This window comes from Mastomys coucha, unplaced genomic scaffold (assembly GCF_008632895.1).
Source record: "Mastomys coucha isolate ucsf_1 unplaced genomic scaffold, UCSF_Mcou_1 pScaffold16, whole genome shotgun sequence".
NCBI lineage: Eukaryota > Metazoa > Chordata > Mammalia > Rodentia > Muridae > Mastomys > Mastomys coucha.
In genome coordinates, this window is record NW_022196898.1 from 45093978 (window position 1) to 45114127 (window position 20150).

General features: G+C 39.2%; 1 protein-coding gene across 1 annotated transcript in view; it reads right to left on the reverse strand.

Moving 5' to 3' along the window:
• The window catches only part of LOC116094191 (olfactory receptor 5V1-like), a 20615-nt gene extending 976 nt beyond the window's left edge, over positions 1-19639 (reverse strand). Inside the window, exon 1 of the mRNA XM_031376116.1 lies at positions 18823-19639. Within this exon, the coding sequence (XP_031231976.1) occupies positions 18823-19624 (802 nt within the window). The 5' untranslated portion in view covers positions 19625-19639. The remainder of the gene's footprint in view (positions 1-18822) is intronic.
• Between the last annotated feature and the right edge of the window lie 511 nt (positions 19640-20150).

Sequence of the window (20150 nt, forward strand, 5' to 3'; positions counted from 1 at the left end):
TCCCAGGAAGATGAATTCTGTGACACGAGTGTGATTGGTCATTTCAAATGCAGTCATTGCTACAAACAAAGAACAAAGGACCGAGAGTAAATATGTACAGAAGACACTGTCAAACATGGTTCTGAGTTTCCAGAGCCATGATGTTATCGTGTCCAGTAACATCAGATATCCAGCAGTTTGGGCTATGGAGTGAGATTTAGAAGACAGTGTTTCTTTACTTCTCAGAGCTTTGTATGGCTGCCGATTGCCAATTGGTAAGGATGAATGGGCAAAATGTATAGTACATTGCTAACCTCTGCCTTTCCCTGGGTCTGCCATATCTCATTCCTAACCCAGAAGATTGTTATTAGATTCTCATTTGTGTGTGCCTTTTTTTTTTTTTAATTTTAAGCAATACATTCTCACTGTGAGAAATTAAGAATAACAATGAAAAACAAACCCATTCATGGAACCCATGCTGCCTTTCAATGTATTCCTTTATCATTTTTCTTCCTCTATGTTCATCTTTTAATCTCAGTATGTGTTTAAAATATCAGGAGCACAAATTCCCAAGGTTGCATTGTACTTTATAACACAAAAGGAATTCCATCTCCCCGTTGACTAAACATTCAGATGACTCCCTCTTGTTCTGACCTTGAAGGAAACTGGGCAAGCTGAAGCATATGTGAACACTTCTCACTGCTTCTCCAGAATGGAAATTTAAGTCAGTTTTTTAAATGAGTTGATGTCATTTTCAGTAGGAACCTTGATCTTTCTAGCATTTGTAAGAAAAATTAACCAATTAAGTCATCAGTGTTCTCTGAGGTCCCTTGTGCTTCTCTCGGAGTCTTTGTTAGAACTTCAGTTTTTGCTGATTTTCTGTCAGCCTTGGAGGTAAGAGACAATATGCAATACGAACTGTGGATTTCTGGTCTTGATGTGGCTTGAAGTCCCACACCAGTTGCTTGTTGACAGTGGGGGACTTACCTGCTTCATCCCTCGGACTGTTCACTGTGTTGTGATGGAATGGTATCTGTCACATAATTGTTGGGAAAAGCCATCTGAGCTCATTTTGATCTTCTGTGACCTGGACATTATTATGCTTGCTCAGTATTCTTTACTGAGTTGGAAAGCCCCTCTTATGATGATTTTAAAAACAGTTTTGTGCTTGTGTGTTTTGGTGCAGCGAAGTACATCAGACTTAGTCCTCAACTCCTGAGATCCACATGCAGCCACATTTACTAACTTTTTTTTTTTTTTTAAATCGTGAGTGCAGATTTAATTTTTAAAAAACAGTATCTTGATATACTGTAATGGTTTTGGTTTGTTTATAGTGCATTCAGGTTATATGGATTGAACTTTTAAATATTGGACCAGCCTTGCATTTCCAGCCTTGAACTCAATGACTGTTTGATATCATCTTTCCTATGTGTTTCTAGTGTCAATTTGCTCATGATTTGGTGAAATACTTATAATCATGAGAAATGATACAGGTGTATTTTTTTTTCTTGTAATGTATTTGCTTGATTTTGTCATGAGGAAAATTTGCCCATATAAAAATGTCTTGGGAAGTTTCTTTTGATTTTTCTAGCAGAGATTTTATATGCATTTACTATTTTTCATGGTATGCCTGTTTAAATTCATCAGTTAAGTCACAGAGAGTTGGTAGGTGTTGTTTTGGAAAGTTTTAAGTTTCTAATTCAAGTTCTCAGACATTCACAGCACTGCATAGCTTATCTATTTCTTCCCAGGTGAGCTTGCTTGTGCCGTCTATGTTGTAGGGTTGATGAGCCTAGTGTGTATTGTGGCCCATGTGTGTTTAATGCAGTGTCAGTACCTACCTCTCATTCATTCCTCATGTTCATAACTTGTGTCTTAATACTTTTAAATAATTTGGATAAATTGTTAATTAATGTGACTAATATTTAAAAAGAACTAGTTTGTCTTTGATTTTTTGTTTTTGCTATTAAGTTTTTTTCTTGTTGTTGCTTTTCTAATAACTGTCGTTTCCTTGCTTTGTCTTAATTTGTCTTTCTCTCAGTCTTTCTTACTTTAGATACAGGTTTATCTTGGTCTTTTTCAGCAGCAAGAATCAAACCAAGAGTCTTGCACATGCTAGGCAAGTGCTGTCCCACTGGGCTGTCTCACTAGCCCTTACATTTTTAAAAGACAATTTCTTACTGTGAAATCTCAACTTATTATATAGCCCAAGCTGGCCTTGAACTGTCAATCTTCCTGCCTCAGCCATCTGCATTCTGGGATTATAAATATGGAAATTACATCATGTTTAGCTAAATATAAGCTTTTCTAACACCAACATTAAAGATAACCAATTTAAGATCCAGCTTTTTGACATATTAAATTATTTTGATTCAGTCCAAAATATTTAAAAGTTTTCTTTGAAATGTTTTTCTTTGCCTCACAAATTACTTCTTATTGTTTACTGTCTAAATATTTAGAAGTTTCCAGGGCTCTTTCTTTTGTTGTTATCCCATGATAGGGGAAGAACTTCCTTTAACATTTCTTTTAGGATCAGCTTGTAGTACACTTGCTCGGTTTTGTTATGCTTAAGAAAACTCGACTCTTGCTGCTGATGGTGAGAGCCCTCCGTGCACGTTGAGAATGGTCATGGCACTGATCTACCACTTACAGAGTTTTTGATGACAGTTTTGTTGTAATTCTTATGCATGGTACTCTACTGGTTATTTTATTTTTTTCTTCAGCTGTCTTTAAGATTTTTCTTTTCTCTTGTTTGTTTGTTTCTTCCTTCCTTTCTCTCTCTCTCTTTCTCTTTCTTTCTTTCTGAGCAATTTGAGCACAATATACTTTGGGCTTTTCAGTAATCTTATTCCGTGGTATGTTATTAATTTTGGAAAGTTCTTATCCATTATTTCCTCAAATATTGCTTTTGCTGTGTTAAGCTTTCTTCCCCTTCTGAAATTATAATTCTGTGTGTTTTTTGCAGCTTAGCATCATGCCGTGTCTCTTCTAGTTTAATTCTTTTAAACATTTCCTCTGCACCTTGGGTGATTTCTGTTGGCTTGTCGTTATCTCTGCGAGTACCTCCTTCTTTTGTCAGTTTTGCCAGCATGTCTGTTACTTCTCTTCCTGTGTGGCTCCTCTCCATCAGATGGTTTTAAAGAGTTTTTTTATTTCTTTTGAAATTACCCGTTTCATCTTCTGTGCTCTTTAGATTTTCCATGGAAGTGATTAGCTTATTGATTATTAGTCAAAATTCTTTATCAAAGAGTTTGAAAACCTTTCATAGCTTAGTCTAGTCTGGTATGCGTGTTGTCTCTGTAGACCATTTTCCTTACTTTTAAACAATGCACTCTAGCTTTTGGTTTAAAACTAGTCATATTGTAAAAGATCCAGAGGTTATGAGTTTTTTCCCTTGAAGTTATTCTTTCTTCTTTAGACATTTCTTTTGAGATTTGGTCTAGACAGCAGCTGGGTTGAGTTTGAAGTTTGTTGTTCCTCGGTCACTCTGACTATGTCACAAGCATCACTTGTAGTGATGTGCTACTCCTAGGGATACATTAAGCATCCACATGCTTTCTTCCACTTGGATTTGGGTATTCTGGGTTTTCACTGTTCTCCAGAGATAGTCTGTTTGGTAGACTTTCCCAGCAAAAGAGGGGGAGTTTTGATGTTTGGGGTGAGCCTTGGTCTTGGATGCTTCATACCACTCCTGGGGTATATAGCACTGCGCACAATGCATTGCTCCCCTCCTTCACATGGAGGGCTTGTTATCTCCTCTATGTCCTTCTTCACATACAGTGACTTTCACAGTACTTTCAAGGTGGCAATTGCTGTTACTCATATCCTAAGGATCTCATGTTATGTTCTAAAGGAAAAGTATAGGGAATACAGCTGATAGGAATCTTTCCTACAGCTGTTCTTCCTCCTCAGCCTCAACAAGGAATAGTGCCCTGAGAGACATTCCCAGCATACCTCCCTGCGTGCTCCCCATATTCCCTATGAGAATTTTGTGGAATTCATAGAGAAAAATTTAAAAGTACACACAAACTTTCTCAGATGGCTGGCTCTCAAGGACTCCAGGTTCTGTTGTCAATTGATAGTCTAGTAATTCGCCAAGTATTCTTAATTAAGCCTTATTAGCTTATGATACATTTACTTCTACGTAAAATATGCATGGATTATTTTAGTTGCTGACATCTCTCCAGATTTGCTTTGAAATATCAATTCTTCAGTAAAGGCAAGAAGAGATATTGACATGAAGTTTTATTAGACATTTTTTGGGTTGTTGTAATGATGGAAACACATTGTTTTCTGGCTTTCCACAGTAGAATCAAAGTCTATGCTATAATTTTTGAAAATCACTTGGCAATTTCCAGTAAGTTATATATACAGTTATTTAACATCTTGATTTATCTCTTAAAATAATCTCAATAAAATGAACAGGCCACAGAAAATCATGTATGATAACCTTCAATAGCCTAAGAAAATGATGTGTCTATTAATAGAAGATTAGATAATAAATTATGATATGTTATAAGGTAGAATAACGCAATTTAAAAACTCCACAAAAAACTCAAACATTAATAGCATTATAACTCTAAACAATTTTTGCCGGGTGAAATAAGCCAGGTGCAAAAGAATAGATACTATATTTTCCCCTTAAATGAAGTTCAAAAGTAGGTGACTCTAAGCTATGATGACCAAGATAGGACTTGGTTATTTCTAGAACTTGGAAGTGGCATTATTTGGAAAAGAGAATAAAGGTGTTTTCTAGATTGAGGAAAATATTCTTTATCTTACTGTTTGTGGTTTATATATGTAAGGCTTTATCAATGTATGTCTTTACAATTTTACTAAATAATATAGTTTAAATGTTATGTTAAAAAAAAAACAGGAGGCAATTTTTAGTGCAGTTTCCCTCTCAAGATCGGTTGGTCCCAGGCTTAGTTGTTTGTTTTGTGTTTTCTTTTTATGTTATTAACACTTTCCTTTTCTTTTTTGCCATTATTTATTTCTTTCCTACTATAATTCAATATGTATCATATTTTATAATGTCAGCTACTTTTTTCCTGACAATGGCTTATTTGGGGGATTGAATGTGATTGGTGAGCAGGCAAATGGAATTTGGGTAGCAAATGCAAAACTGTGTTCATATATGCTTGTTTATGTGTGTGTGAGTGTGTGCATGTGTACAAGCATGCTGTGTGTATTTCATTGATTGAGTGAGTCATGTCTAAGTACATTGGCCCATAGCTAAGGGGAAGTAAGTAGGCCTCCCAGGCAATATTAATGGTGGAAATCTCAAGGAAAACAGTATGGATCTACCCATCTAAGTCCAAGACATTTCAAAGGATGTCTGTGGACTTGACTGCTACACAAGTGAGGACCGTGAGATCTCTGAGACACCAGTGAACTTCTATGAGATCTATATCACCTCTGGATTCCAGGTTTTGAGAGCCCCTGCCACACTGCTGCATACATAGAGAGTCCTGCTAGTTTTCCAGGAGCTGGTAAGAGAATCTAGTTGGTTGCCATGACATGAATATATATTTTATATTAACTTTATATTTATATTTCTATAAATTAATATTTTATATCAAACTTATATTAACTTTTAACAGCCTTTTGGGTTATGTTTACGCAGAACCTCATTGGTGCCCACCCCAGAGCAGGTAGCAGGCAATCAGTCTCTTGGGTATAGAAACCAAAATAGGAGAAACTGTGTCAGGCCTACCGTTCTGGACAGCCAGAAAGCCTGCTATAGGGACTTGCAAAGTACTGTCCCTCTTGCGTGGGCAGCTGAGCAATGCCTACCTGGAAGCCAAGCTTTGGTGTACAACAGGCAGGAATACAGAGTATCAACCATAGGGGACTGGGGACGAGGCTTTAGAGGAGGGCAGATTGAAAGCAGGGACACCTAAGGGTTTTAGAAAGTCATCAGCTTTGAGAACATGAAAACAAACACTCCTGCAAGTTTAGAAAGTGCATGAACATCCAGCCATTAAATCATGCATGAAATTGTGAAACCCAACGACCAGAGTCCCCCATAGTTCCAGTGCTTTGGATATAAACTGCTTTATTTAGTTCAAGAGAATCTTCTGAATGATAAAACCAGAGCAAAATGAAATGGTCTGTAACTAAAAGTATAGCATCTGGGAGCTTGGAAGGAAAAAACCACCCCAAACAAACAGGCTTGGAAGCACTTTAGAATCCGTGAGGAAGACACCAATCAGTTTGGGAGCACTCATTAAAATGGGTATTGTAGTAGGTTTAGGGGGATACGGTAGATTACATTTGAGTGATGCTAAATGCTAGTCAGTGTAGACTATTCACAAAAATGACTTCCAGACAGGCTAGGTTTGCAGATGTAAGTCCCAGACTGATTGTGTCAAAGGTAACTGCCATAGAGTGGACGAGGCCAGGTAGAGCATATGGGACAATTGGAGTGGAAGGCCAAGGTGGGCGTTGAGATCTTAACATTTGGAACGAAGGTACCGAGCCTGGATGTGCCTGGGAAGGACTAAAAATACCATGTTGTCTAGGTTAGCTGTGTGCATTGTGTCCTCTAAGTAATCTCCCTAAGTAACGAGTGTTTCCTTGTTAGCCTTGATTTACAGACAGACAACTCTGGCCCCGCCCTGGGACCCACATGTCCTCTCATTCTCCCGTCACGTGTGTGTTTTCTTCTGTTTTTCTCTGCCTGCTGCACAGGCAAACTCCAAGTCATTCCAAAATCAGTGTCAGGTATTCGTTTCGTTTATGCTTTCCATTTGAAAATACAGACACAGACACCTTCCCACCTTCCATTGTTATAGGATTGCCCTGAATTCACCATATTCACCGTGAAGGTGTATCACACATTCTCCCTCTGGGTCTTACTACGGGGAGATCGTCACATGAGCTGTGGAAATCTAAACTGGGAATGTGAAAATAAGCTTTTGGGTTCAAACAATTATATGATTCTTTCTTTTGTTTGGTTTGAGGTGAGTCCTCACTGTAGCCACGGCTGGCCCAGGCCTGACAATCTTTGCCCATCAGCCTCTGGGGTTAGAATACAGTTGCACATTCTATCTACTGGGGAGGTTATAGGAAACTGCTATTCAATTCTAGTCCATTCCCGAGGACTAGCTTCATGAGGCATTATTGATCTGTATCTCCATATAGTTTTTCCCCATTGATTTGATTAATCTAACTTCTCCTAGGCCAGGCGTGAGGTGAGGTTGGTGATGACATTCAGCCCTTCTTCCTTCTCCCTGATGGCAGTTCTGGTCAGCATAGTGCAACTAGGCTGAACTATCACCGTCAACAAGCATCACCTCTCACACAGAACACTCAAAAGATCACACTCAACCTCTGGAATTTCCCTGCTGCTGCACCCTGATCACCAATAGCTTTGATGGTGAAGTACCTATGTGTGATAGTGACCTTACTTTTCATAGTCACAGGGTGTATATTGTAGAAAAGAGAATCTTAGAGTGAGTTTTCCTGGGACAATTTGGTATATGTAACAGTCTAGATTTTTGAGGAAAAAAAAAGTCTTGCATAATAGTTTAAAAGATGTACATCTTTTTAAAAAAATCAAAATTGAATTTAGTATAACCATCCCATCAAAACTCAGTATGCTACTTTGAAAAGCTATGCTTTATGTCCCTGAATTTACACAGGGTTTTCTAAGTTGAGTATAGAATAGGGAGCACAGTAAGTAAGAATACTGCGATAACCTTCTTTGTGAACCGTATTTATGACTTGAACACACACTGACTCTCTTGGCTTTACATAAGACCCTACAAAATGGTGTACCATTCCTGTTTTGCAAATAAAGAGAAACTGTGGTACAGAGAGGGTTTATTTCATAACAATCATGACTTATGACAAATTTTGCTATGGATAACAGTATATATGTAAACTTTTGCAGTTTTCAGAGCTCAAGAATTCTTATTTTTTGGTTCTAACAATTCAGTGCTCATGATTAATAGGCCAACACAGCTTTCATTAAACATTCTAAATCTTTGGGCCTTAAGGAGCTTAAAGTATTTAAATTTCAATAGAAAGTTGGTGCAGAAGTTAAGCATAATGTTCAAACCTAAAAATAAACAAACTGTGGAAAATAAATAACCCTGGAGGTCTTAAAAGAGATTTTTTTGGCAATAAATGAAATTTTCTGTTGACTAACCTTAAGGGGTTCATTTCCCCAAAGGAAACAACGTGGGCATGAACAAAATGAGAAATTAGTAACCATGAAACCCTTACAGCACATTAGGGGAACATCTATTCATATTTGATTCCAATATCTCAAAGCAATGATTAAAAATTTCAAATCTGGGGCTGGCGAGATAGCTCAGTGGATAAGAGCACTCACTGACTGCTCTTCCAAAGGTCCTGAGTTCAAATCCCAGCAACCACATGGTGGCTCACAACCACCCCTAATGAGATCAGACACCCTCTTCTGGTGCATCTGAAGACAGCAACAGTGTACTAATATATAATAATAAATCTTTAAAAAAAAAAAAAAAAAAAAAAAAAAAAAAAAAATTTCAAATCTAATTTTTGTGTATCCAAGTAAATTACTGACCTACTTAAAACACACACACACAGACACACGCACACACACACACGCACACACACACATACCACAGGCACATGTACATCAATTTATCTAACAGAAAATCTAAATGATTTAAGTGATTATAGCAAAGCTAATATATTCTATGGAGCACACGAGCTATTTTTCCAGGCCAGAATCTCTGTGTAGTCCTTAACATGGCCACTGAGCACTAGTCACGATGTTCAGAGATCATATTGCAATTTTGCTGCTCCACCTTGAATGTTCATGTACATGTCCTGCTCTGATGAGCTCACAGGTGGTACTGATGCAGCTCCTGCAAGGCCCACACAGTTGTGGGATGAGCCTGGGCTGGGCCTAACCAACAGGCAGAGTGGTACCTCCTAGGTTAAACTGGGTTAAAAGTCTTAACAAGCTCATAGGATTTCTCCATCCCGTCTCAGAAACTTAATTTTAAATTTTCCTCACTTGTGCTTCTCCTAGTGTTGGGAGGAAAAAGGAAGACAAAGGACCATTTCCTGTGATACGTAAGAGCCTTCAAGCTATGACATTCTTCAGATTATAAGTTCTTGTTTCCTTTCAGCGCTTCCCCACAACCTCTTCTTGATAGAGACAAGTCTCAACTCAATTCTATTCAGTTGTAGGGTCTGATACAGCCCTATGCTAGTATTATGAAGAAACTCAGGACCTGGACCCCGTCCTTGACCCCATCTAGTACAAAAATAAAATGCAGTATGAGCCAGGAAACTTGATGATATTTGTGCAATTTTAAAGTTATTGTTTGCTTATCTTTTGCTAGAGAGCCTCTACTTGATGACCTCTAGGAGTAGGGCAGAGGCTACCTGCCCGAAGCCCACACTCCATCTTGAGTGCAAGCTCCTTCACATTTTCAACTTGATTTGTTCCATTCTGCATGGAGAAACTGCAAAGAGCCTTGTGTGACTGGACACTCAGTGAATCTCTGGCGAGTAAAGAAGAGCTATCCAGACACTGATGAGACAGAGATCTCAAAAGGCTCTGTAAGGACAGCCTTGAATGAGCATTAGAAGGTTTGGACAGGGATTTGAGAATGCTGGGGGAAATTTCTGCTCAGCAGTTTCTCAAGCAAATAACACACAGACCTGAAGAGGTAAAGGCTGGCGTGGACATGAATGTGGCACCCTGGCTTCTTTGGTCTGTGAGGGACTTAGGTCTACTCCCTCCCAAGAGCAACGGTCCCAACGGAGATTGTCTGATGACATTGACTCAGTTCCCAACTGGAAGCAGCAACTCTGCTTCTTGCTTTCCCAATCAACATTTCTAATGGCAAGAATGTGGGGGTGAAATCAATCATCCAAGAGCTTGGGGTTGTATGGCTGCTAACACAGTTTGCCACCTGTGGTCTAAGCGTCTTTGTGTTTCAGCAGCAGAATCCCTCTAGCTGAAGGAAATGAGCCCAATGCTCTTTTGTAGACTTTTTGTCTCAGTTTGCTTTGTTTGGTCTTTTTATTTTTATTTTTTTTAAGAGAGAAAGAACACAGAGTTAGGTGAGGAGGGAAGTTGGGAGCAAGGAGGATCTGAGAGGAATTTGGGGTGGGGGAACCTGATCAAAATATATTGTATGAAAAAACTTTTATTAAAAAACCCTTTAGTTGGTGAATAAATATATCTCTAATCCCATTTGTACAAAGCCAACTATATTTTCTTAAGTAAGTATCACTACAGGATTCTGTGGAAATGTGTCCCTATGCTTTCTCCATAGAAATTATTTCTTTCTGGTTTGCTTTTTAAAAGCAGAAGATAAAACACTTAGCATTGCACATTATTTACTGTAAACAAATTTTCCACTCATATTACCTCACTTAAGAAATGCAAATATCCCTTAGGTTTTGTACTAGATAATCTCTGAAGTAAATCCCACTCTGGTTTCATAAGTACCGTTGCAGAATTGATCCATATACAGAAGGATATTTAAAATGTCATTGCATAAGTACCATCAAAATTGTAATGAGAATACATATAACACCCTATAATGTTTTCTTAAGGGGTAGCTATATCCAGACATTTGAAGTATTTTTCAATAACAACAGCAAATAAATGAACATACTTACTCTTGACTCTTACCAAAAGCCTTAGATTTCTGGCTTTGGTTTGGTGCTTGTTGCTTTTCAAACCAGTACCTGCCTTGAAAGTATATTCTTTGCTAAAAGTTGATAGTTGACCTCCAAGCATCGTGAAGGAGAGTCTTCATTCTGGAAGCTTCCCAGAGCACACACATCATCTAACACAAGAGCTGGAATTCCCCTTTGCTTTCTCCACAATTCACTTTCTCAGAATGGCCATTTATAAAGGCCCATGGACCGACCTTTTGGGAATGTCCCTTCTAATCTGCCTCCAAGCAGCTGTTCTGGGACTCTTTGCTATGCAAGCAGAACTCAAGGGCAATGGCCTGAATAGAAATTGGAGAAATGAAGAGCAATTAATTCTCTCTTGGATTCATTAAGGTCTTGGCAATCATCTTACCTTAGTATGAAGCCTCCTATCTCTTTGGGGACATTGGTAAAGGAAGTTCACTACCAGAGGTTTGCTATGAGGTGGTGGGCTGCTAAAACCGTGAGACTGGCTTCCTTTTACATAGAGAGAGGGTATGATGTAAATGCAAATGTGTGCTTACTTAGGCAGGCATCTGCAGTCACAGGACTGCAGTATTTCTGATGACTCAGAGCTCTACCATTCCTAGTTGGGACTCCACCTGGACACAATGTCACTTTCCTTCTCTGCCAGTACTCACTGTGCTGTTATCCACTCTGTCTTATGATCCATCTGTTTCTCATGACCTGCTGATGATGTTACTTGCTGTGGAGTTTAAAGGAGAGAAAGGCAGAGCTAACAAGCTGGGTAGAACACATGTGGAGAAAGATTTTAAATCTTGCAAGTATCTTACTGAACAAAAATAAAAATAAAAACATTAAGCCATGCTGAAAGTTAAGTCTCTAAAGCTCATCAACCTTATCAACAACATGGTTTTTGTGTGTGTTGTGGCTTAGCCATTAAGAATGTGCACTGGTTTTCCAGAAGACCTGACTTAAGTTCCCAGTATCATATTGGGCAGTTTATAGATACCTGTAACCCTAACTCCAAGACAATTTGATACCTCCAGGGAGAGCCACCTGAGCACATGTGTATGCATGCATATACCACACACACACACACACACACACACACACACACTCACACATATTCATACACATATACACCCATACTCACCCACACATACACACACAGTCTTTTCAAAAACCACTTTATTTGCAAGTTTTTTTTAATAATAAAGTTTATAAAACAAAGAACAAAACAAAATAATAAAACTACTTTAGAGTCATTGATCATTTGGGCCTGATCTTCCAGAGATGTAACTCCAGCCTAATATGGTTGAAAACCCCACTCTAAGTGAAACAAGTTAGACCCATAAAGCACATATTATTTCACTGATACGAAATACCCATATTAGGACTATCAATACATCCAGAGTATAAACATAGCATTTCATATGATATACAGTAAAGATTTAATGAGGAATCATGAAAATGCAAATCAAAATTACATTTGCTATAACACTTCACACATACTAGTGATGGCTGCAAAAATTGGGGAAATTGGAGAGAATTATAATGCAGAGTTTTGGTGAGAAAATAATACAAATATTCTAAAAGAATTGGAAGACACAGGAACACATGATAATATAACTTGTGAACTTTTGAATACAAGTGTTATTGTCCCGATGGGCTAGGACAGCTGTCAGGAGACATTGTATAAAATGACCATTGTTAGAACTACAGCTAAAATATTCCTGATTACCTTAAGTTAAGAAAAATTTCAGAATATGAAACATTATCTAGAATTTAGAGAAGGGACAGTGAGTTAGGAGCACTCAAATCAGCCAAAACTTTTCAATAAAAATAAGACTCAACTATTTGTTCTTGTAAGAAATCTACATAGATTGGTTGCTAATGACACACCAAGATTGAAAGTACAATGATGGAAAGTAGTATTTCAAATCAATAGAATCTGAAAGTAAGTTGGGGTAGTATATTCATAGTATATATCATCGTCTCCTGCTTCTGGGAGCCTGAGATAGACCATCAGGCAGGTGGCTACAGGCAGATGCCAGTGATGTGGGAAGGCTCAGAAGTACAATAGTAAACAGGAGACAGAAAGCAGGCAAGTCTAGAAGAATATATAAGCACCCCAACATCAGGCTCTAAACAACATGGTAGGGAGGAGAGAAACCCCTAGCAGGGGAGACTTTCCCAGAAGAAAAGAGAAAAGCTTTGGTGAGTTCAGCAGATGCACACTCTGGCACTATCTCTAAAACACATAATTCAAGGTGGGAGGTCAAGCTGGGCAAGATGACTGAGAGAGGAAAAGTCCCTGGTGTCCAAAAAAAAAATGGATTCACCCCTGAGACCTAAGTAGAAGAAAGAGAAAATAGACTCCTGAAAGTTGTCCTCTGACTTCTACACATACATTGCAGCATTTGTGTGCCCACAACCAAGCAACCAAACAGCCAGCCAAACAGCCAACAAACCAACCAACCAACTAACCAACCAGCCTACCAACCAACCAGCCTACCAACCAACCAACCTACCAACCAACCAAACTACCAACCAACCAACCAACCAACCAACCAGCCTACCAACCAACCAACCAACCAACCAGTCTACCAACCAGCCAGCCAACCAACCAACCAGCCAACCAACCAATCAACCAATCAACAAATGAAAAACTACATAAGAACATGCATGCAGTCTCTAAATGGAATATGGTAGGAACAAAAGAGCAGAATCCTCAAATCAGCCAAAAATTTACAATTAAAAATAAGACCAAATTGTTTGTTCTTACAAGAAACCTAAATGGATTGATTGGAAAGTGAAAGTAATATTTCAAACCAGCAGGATCTGAAAGTAAGTTGTGGTAGTATACTTGTCTGACAAAGCAGCCATCAAACCAAAATTAAATAGAAGAGATAATAGCAAAGGAAAAAAACACTAAGATACTACATTATATGTACATATACATGTACATATACATATACTGAATCCTGAAATAGAAAAAATAATCATAACATTCATTTGAAAATATACAAAAGCCTGATTAACCAAATCAAGTTTGAGCCAAAGGAAAAATGGTGAAGATGTCATAATATATAAATTCAAGTTACATTACAATGCTATTGTCTTAGTCAGTATTTATGTGCTGTGAAGAGACACGTAGGCCACAATGATGCTTATAAAAGAAAGCATTTAATTGGGACTGGCTTATAATCTGGGAGGTTTAGTCCATTATCATCACAAGAAGAAGCATGCTAGCATGCAGACAGACATGGTCCAGGAGAGGTAGCTGAGAGTTCTACATCCAGACCATCAGGAAGAAAGAGCCACTAGCCTGGCTTGTGGTTTTGAAAACCTCAAAGCCACTTCCAGTAACACATTTCCTCTAGCAAAGCAATACCTCCTAATCCTTTCAAGTAATGCTACTCCCTGCTGACTAAGCTTCAAATCTCTGAGCCTATGGGAGTCATTCTCATTCAAACCAACACATTCCATTCCCTGGCACCCACAGGCTTGTAGCCAAATCATTAATGCAAAGTGCATTTAGTACAACTTCAAAAGTTCCCATAGTCTATCACAGTCTCAACAGTACTTAGAAATCCAAGATCACAGAGTCTTCTGAGACTCATGGCACTCTCTTAACTTTAACCCCTGTAAAATCATATCAGATCACTTACTTCCAAGATACAATGGCACATAGTATACATCGCTGCAAAAGGATGGAAAGGGAGCATAGTGAGGAAATGCTAGACCAAAGTAAGACCAGAAACCAACAGAGTAAATTCCAAACTCTGCATCTCCACGTCTGATGGCAAAGTGCTCTTCCAATCTCCAATTCCTTCCAGATTTATTGACTACATCCCACTTCTCTCTCTTGGACTGTCTCCACAACCTGTTGGCTGGTATCCCAAGACTCCAGCACTCCCAACCTCTTAGCGTTGCCCATACATTCAGGTTTCTTCATAGCATTATGAAATGGCCTCTCTGGAACTCCATACAGAGACATCCCTGACACACATCTGGCCTCAGTGATGTTTCTTAGACACAGAGGAAAATTCTACAACCCCTTTCTTGTATCCTTGACTCTAAAGCCAGAAGCATGCTGAAGCTGCCGAGTTCTTCTGCTTGCTGGGGCTGGAATTGACCCCCTAGTTCAATCACATCTGCATCAGCTTTCTGTTTTCTATAGTCTCCTTCCTGCTTAAGCTCTCCTTTAGTTCCTTTTCATATATTGGAAGAACAGCTGGATGGGGTCTTGCCCTGAGGTCACCACTCTCTTTATTCCATTTAGTGCCCAGGCTTTTCTTCAAGCCTTTTATCTCCTAGAGCACTATATTTGGGTCCATTACACTTCCTGGTGCTCCTTTTCTCCTCAATCCATACATTAAAATTTTTTTCTTGCTCAGCTTTCTCTTTTTTTTATTATAGATCTGCATAAGAATGGCTGCTAATAACCACATGATACTGTCAATAACACTAGGCTGTCTTGAAATCTCCTCTGCCAACACCACTAATCTAAAACTCTTCTATTGAGCCTCAAGTAGAAATTTTTGGACAAGGGCAAAGAGCAGACACCTTCTTTGCTAAAATATCACAAAAATTATCTCTAGGTTACTTACTAATATTCTTCTCTGAAACCTCTTGAGCTGGACCCCAACATTCTTATGTCATCTTCAGCACCCCTGTCTGCCATGCTCCTATTAGGATGGCCCATTAAGCCCCCCAACTTTTTTTTCTTTTTCTTTTTAAAGATTTATTTATTTTATGTATGTGAATGCATTGTTGCTTTCTTCAGACACACTGGAAGAGGATATCAGATAGTTATGAGCTACCATGTGGTTTGTGGGAATTGATCTCAGGACCTCTGGAAAAGCAGCAAGTGCTCTTAAACATTGAGCCATCTCTCCAGCCCCCCAACTGTTTTTCTAGTCCAAAGTCCTAAAGTCTTCCACATCCTTTCAAACAAAAGCATGGTCATGCCTTTCATACCCCAGTCCTTGGTACCAACTTCTATCTTAGTCAGTGTTCTATTGCTGTGAAATGACATCACAATCATAGCAACTCTTACAAAAGAAAACACTTAATTGGGGCTTGCTTATAGTTTCAGAGGTTTAGTCAATTATCGTTATGGTGGAAAGCAGAGCAACATGCAGGTAGACATGGTGCTGTGGAGATAGCTAAGAGTTCTACATCCAGATGAGCAGGCAGCAGGAAGAGAAAGCCATTAGGCCTGGTTTGGGCTTTTGAAACTTCAAATCACACCTTCGGTGACACACTTCCACCAACAAGGTCACACCCCTAATCCTTTCAAGTAATGCCACTCCCTGGTGACCACGTTTCAAATGTCTGAGCCTGAGGGGCCATCCTCATTCAAACTACTACAGCTATAGTGACAAAACAAGCTGGTACTGCCACAAACAGACCTACAGAACAGATAGACCACCAAGAAATAAGCTTACATAGCTATGGCTATTTCATTTTCTACAAAGATGACATAAAGAGACTCTTGGGTACCCACATATTGAGGTATGAGAGTAGATCTCTATCTCTCACTCACTATAAAAAAAGCAGCTCAAAATAAATCAAATACTTCAAAATAAAACCTAAAAGTTTGAACTTGTTCAAGGAAAGGATAGGAAAAAGAAACCTGAAGATAAAGATGCGGGGATCACCTTAAATAGAACTGCAATAGTTCAGAGAAAAGAAGCAAGACTTGACATATGCAACTACAACTACTTAAAAAGCTTCTGCAGGGAAAAGAGGTGGCTAATACATTAAAGAGACAGACAACAGAATTAGAGAATATCTTTATAAGTTATTCATTTGACAAAGAATTAGTATCCATAATGTATAAGGGACTAAAAACTCCACCCTTGAAAATCAAACAACCTAGTCAATAAACAGGCAAATGAACTGAACAGACAATTCTCAAATAAAGAAGGAATTGGACAATCAAAAAATTTCATATGTTTAGGCATCAGAGAACTACAAATAAAAATTACAATCATATCCAGTCAGGATGGTAAAGAATCAAGAAAATAAACAAGGAATAAGATAAAATACTAACAGAAATGCAGGCATATAAACTATATACAATATAACATTGCTGGGAATGTTAATTGATGCATCAACTATGGAAATCAGGATGAAGAGTCCTCAGACTTAAAAACAGAGCTTCCACATGATCCAGTTGTATAACTTCTGACTATATTTCCACAATTAGACTTGGTTTACTTATACTAATGTTTATTACAGCACTACTCAAAGAGCCAAGTTGTAGAATCAGCCTAGGTGCCCAGGAGATGAATGGATAAAGAAAGGATGAAATATACACACAGTGGAGTTTTTGTCAGCAATGAAGAAGAATGAAACTCTATTGTTTTCAGCCAAATAAATTGAATGTGCGGCCATTAAGAGAAATAAGCCAGACTTATAAAAACAACATTCACATTTTTTCTTTTATATTTGGAGACAGAAATGAGAAGGAGAAGGGAGATGAAAGGGTTATAGAGGGCTAAGGATCTAACTCAGCTGGTAGAGTAATTGCCTGGACAAAGGCCTGGGCTCAATCCCATATCTGCATAAACTGGACATGATGATATATGCCTGTCACATCAGCACTCTAGAAGTGGAAGTAGGATAATCAGAAGTCTAAGGTCATCCTTGGCTACATAGTGAGTCAGAGGTACATGAAACCCTGACTCAAGAAAATAATGAAAAAAGAAACACAGTATTATAGAGGGTGTGTATATAAACAAAGTATGTTACATGCATGCATAAAAGTCATAATGAAAGTTATATAATTAAAACATGCCAATAGAAGGCTAACAAATAAAAGCACAGTGCCAGGAATGGGTTACCTCTTGGCAATTGTTGTCCAGTGATGTCCCATATACCTCCAAAATTATAGGCAATTGCCAATGCTGCTGGTTACCCTTCAAATGCTTTCCTAGAAGATACCAGATACTTGAGTCATAATATAGAGATATCAAGCTGGTATTGACCTAGAAACTTCATTCCTACTGGATGACTTTAATAATACTAGAAGATACTGTGCACACTATTGGAGGTGAAAAGTAATCATCAATATTATCTAGCTATAAACCCTGAGAGGTGTAAATGCAACTGGCCAGAAAGACGTACCAATTGGTGCAATAGTGGCATAAATGTTATGGGAACAACCAGTCTCGTTCTGAGTGGATTGAAGTCCTGCTATACAAGTTAAAACCCATTCCAGCATCACCACTGGGCCAAGAGCCTGTGGTTAAGTAGCTAATAGGTTCTAGAGGAGAACCTACTATGGTTAGTCTGCTGCATGGATATTGTATTGAACCCATTCCTAATGACTTACCATTATAGCCATAGATTAATCCATCTCTCAACTCTCATCAGAAAAACTTCTATTTTCAGTAGATGATGATTAATATAGAGACCCAAGGTCAGAGAATTAAAGACTTTGGAATGCTGAACACAAATGGGACATGTGTGTTACATCTCCTCCTCACAAAGCTCAGGGATCATTGTAGAAGAGAAGGCAGGCAAAGCATAAGAGTCAGAGGTGATGGATGAATACATGGAAACTGTATCTCAGAAATAGCTGGGAAGCTACATATGTGAACCCACAGTGGTGAAGCATGCACAAGATCAGTGCACACTCAATCCAGCCCAAATTCCAGCAAGGAGAGAGAAGAGAGCCATAAAGTCCTTCCCTAGCCAAGGAGTTATTGGCAACTGATAATTTTCCAGGAAAAGCGAAGCCAGGTTTCTTTAACACTGCTGCTCTTGGTAAAAACAATGACACACCAAGGAAGGGCCATTATTCCTTGAAGAACAGCCAAAACTATATGAGCAACACAAATTGAACTTGACCGGTGTTTAAAAAAATAAGAAAAAGAGAACACAAAACTGAGTAGGTAGGACAAAGGGTGGATGTATGAGGAATTGAAAGAGGTTGAATAAGATTGACGTTCACTGTGCAAAATTCCCAAAGAACTAGAAAAAAAGTTTTTAATGTACCAAACAAAAAGGAAAAAAGAAAGATGAGACAAACAATCTAGTTGTTGATCACACTAGGGAATCCATGCTTTTTAATAAGCTTCCTAAGGGCATCCTTAACCTCCTTGTTTTTCAGGCTGTAGATGATGGGGTTCAACAGGGGGGTCACAACACAGAAGAGCACAGACACCAATATGTCCATGTCTAGGGAGTAGCCTTCCCTGGGTCTGTCATAGTTGAAGTTGGCTGTTCCAAAGAAAACTACCACCACAGTGAGGTGTGAGGCACAGGTGGAGAAGGCCTTTCTCCTGCCCTGAGCAGAGGGAATCCTCAGGATGGCAGAGATGATGAATATGTAGGAGCCTGCAGTGAACAGGCAGGGGCTCAGGCCAATGGTGGCACTGGCCACATGGAGGACAGATTCATTGACAGAGGTGTCTGAGCACGAGAGCTTCAGGAGCAATGGGATGTCACAGAGAAAGTGGCTGATCTGGTTGGGACCACACAGAGTGAGTGTGGTTGTCAGTGCTGTGTGAGTCACAGAATTCACCAAGCCACAGAGCCAGGACCCAATCACCAAGATGACACAGACCCTTGTGCTCATGAGAACTGGATATCGAAGAGGGTGGCAAATGGCCACATAGCGGTCATAGGCCATGGCGGCCAGAAGAACACCTTCTGTGCCAGCACATGTCACAAAGAAGAAGATCTGGGAGAGGCAGCCCTCATAGGAGATGGTCTTCTTCTCCCTGAAGAAGTTCACTAGCATGACCGGAATGGTGGTGGATGTGTAGCAGATGTCCAGGAAGCTCAAGTTGCTGAGGAAATAGTACATTGGAGTGTGGAGAGCAGGGCTGAGCCTGGTGGCCACCATCATGAGTGTGTTCCCCAGGAGAGTTGTCAGGTAAATGGCCAGGAAGGTTAGGAAGAAGACGCCCTGTAGGCTGGAGTGGTTGGAAAATCCCAGGAAGATGAATTCTGTGACACGAGTGTGATTGGTCATTTCAAATGCAGTCATTGCTACAAACAGAGCACAAAGGACCGAGAGTAAATATGTACAGAAGACACTGTCAAACATGGTTCGGAATTACCAGGGCCATATCCAGTAAAGACTCATAAAGGAATCTGGATAGTGGTCACCTGCTGGGTTAGCCTTTATGTGACCAGTATAATAGGCCAAGCCAACTTTGGACTCCAGGATTTCCCACAAACCTGCATGGCTGATGAGGGGTAAGAATAAATGGAAACAGACACAGCCAACACTAATCCCTCAATGCTTCTTGCATTGCTATCAGCTCCTTGTCTCCTAGTCTCAATACTATCTCTCTTTTATTATTCTCCTTTTTGGAAAACATTTAATTTTTCTCTAAAAGACAGAAATTTTCATTCCAAAAAAAGGAGAAAGAAATAAAAAGAAAGAAAATCACATGAATTCAGTCACCTGCAGACCATATCAGTACTACCGCTCAGAGCTTTGCACTTTAGGGTCTTTTCTCTCCCATTGTGCACATAGGGGTGTGTGTGTGTGTGTGTGTGTGTGTGTG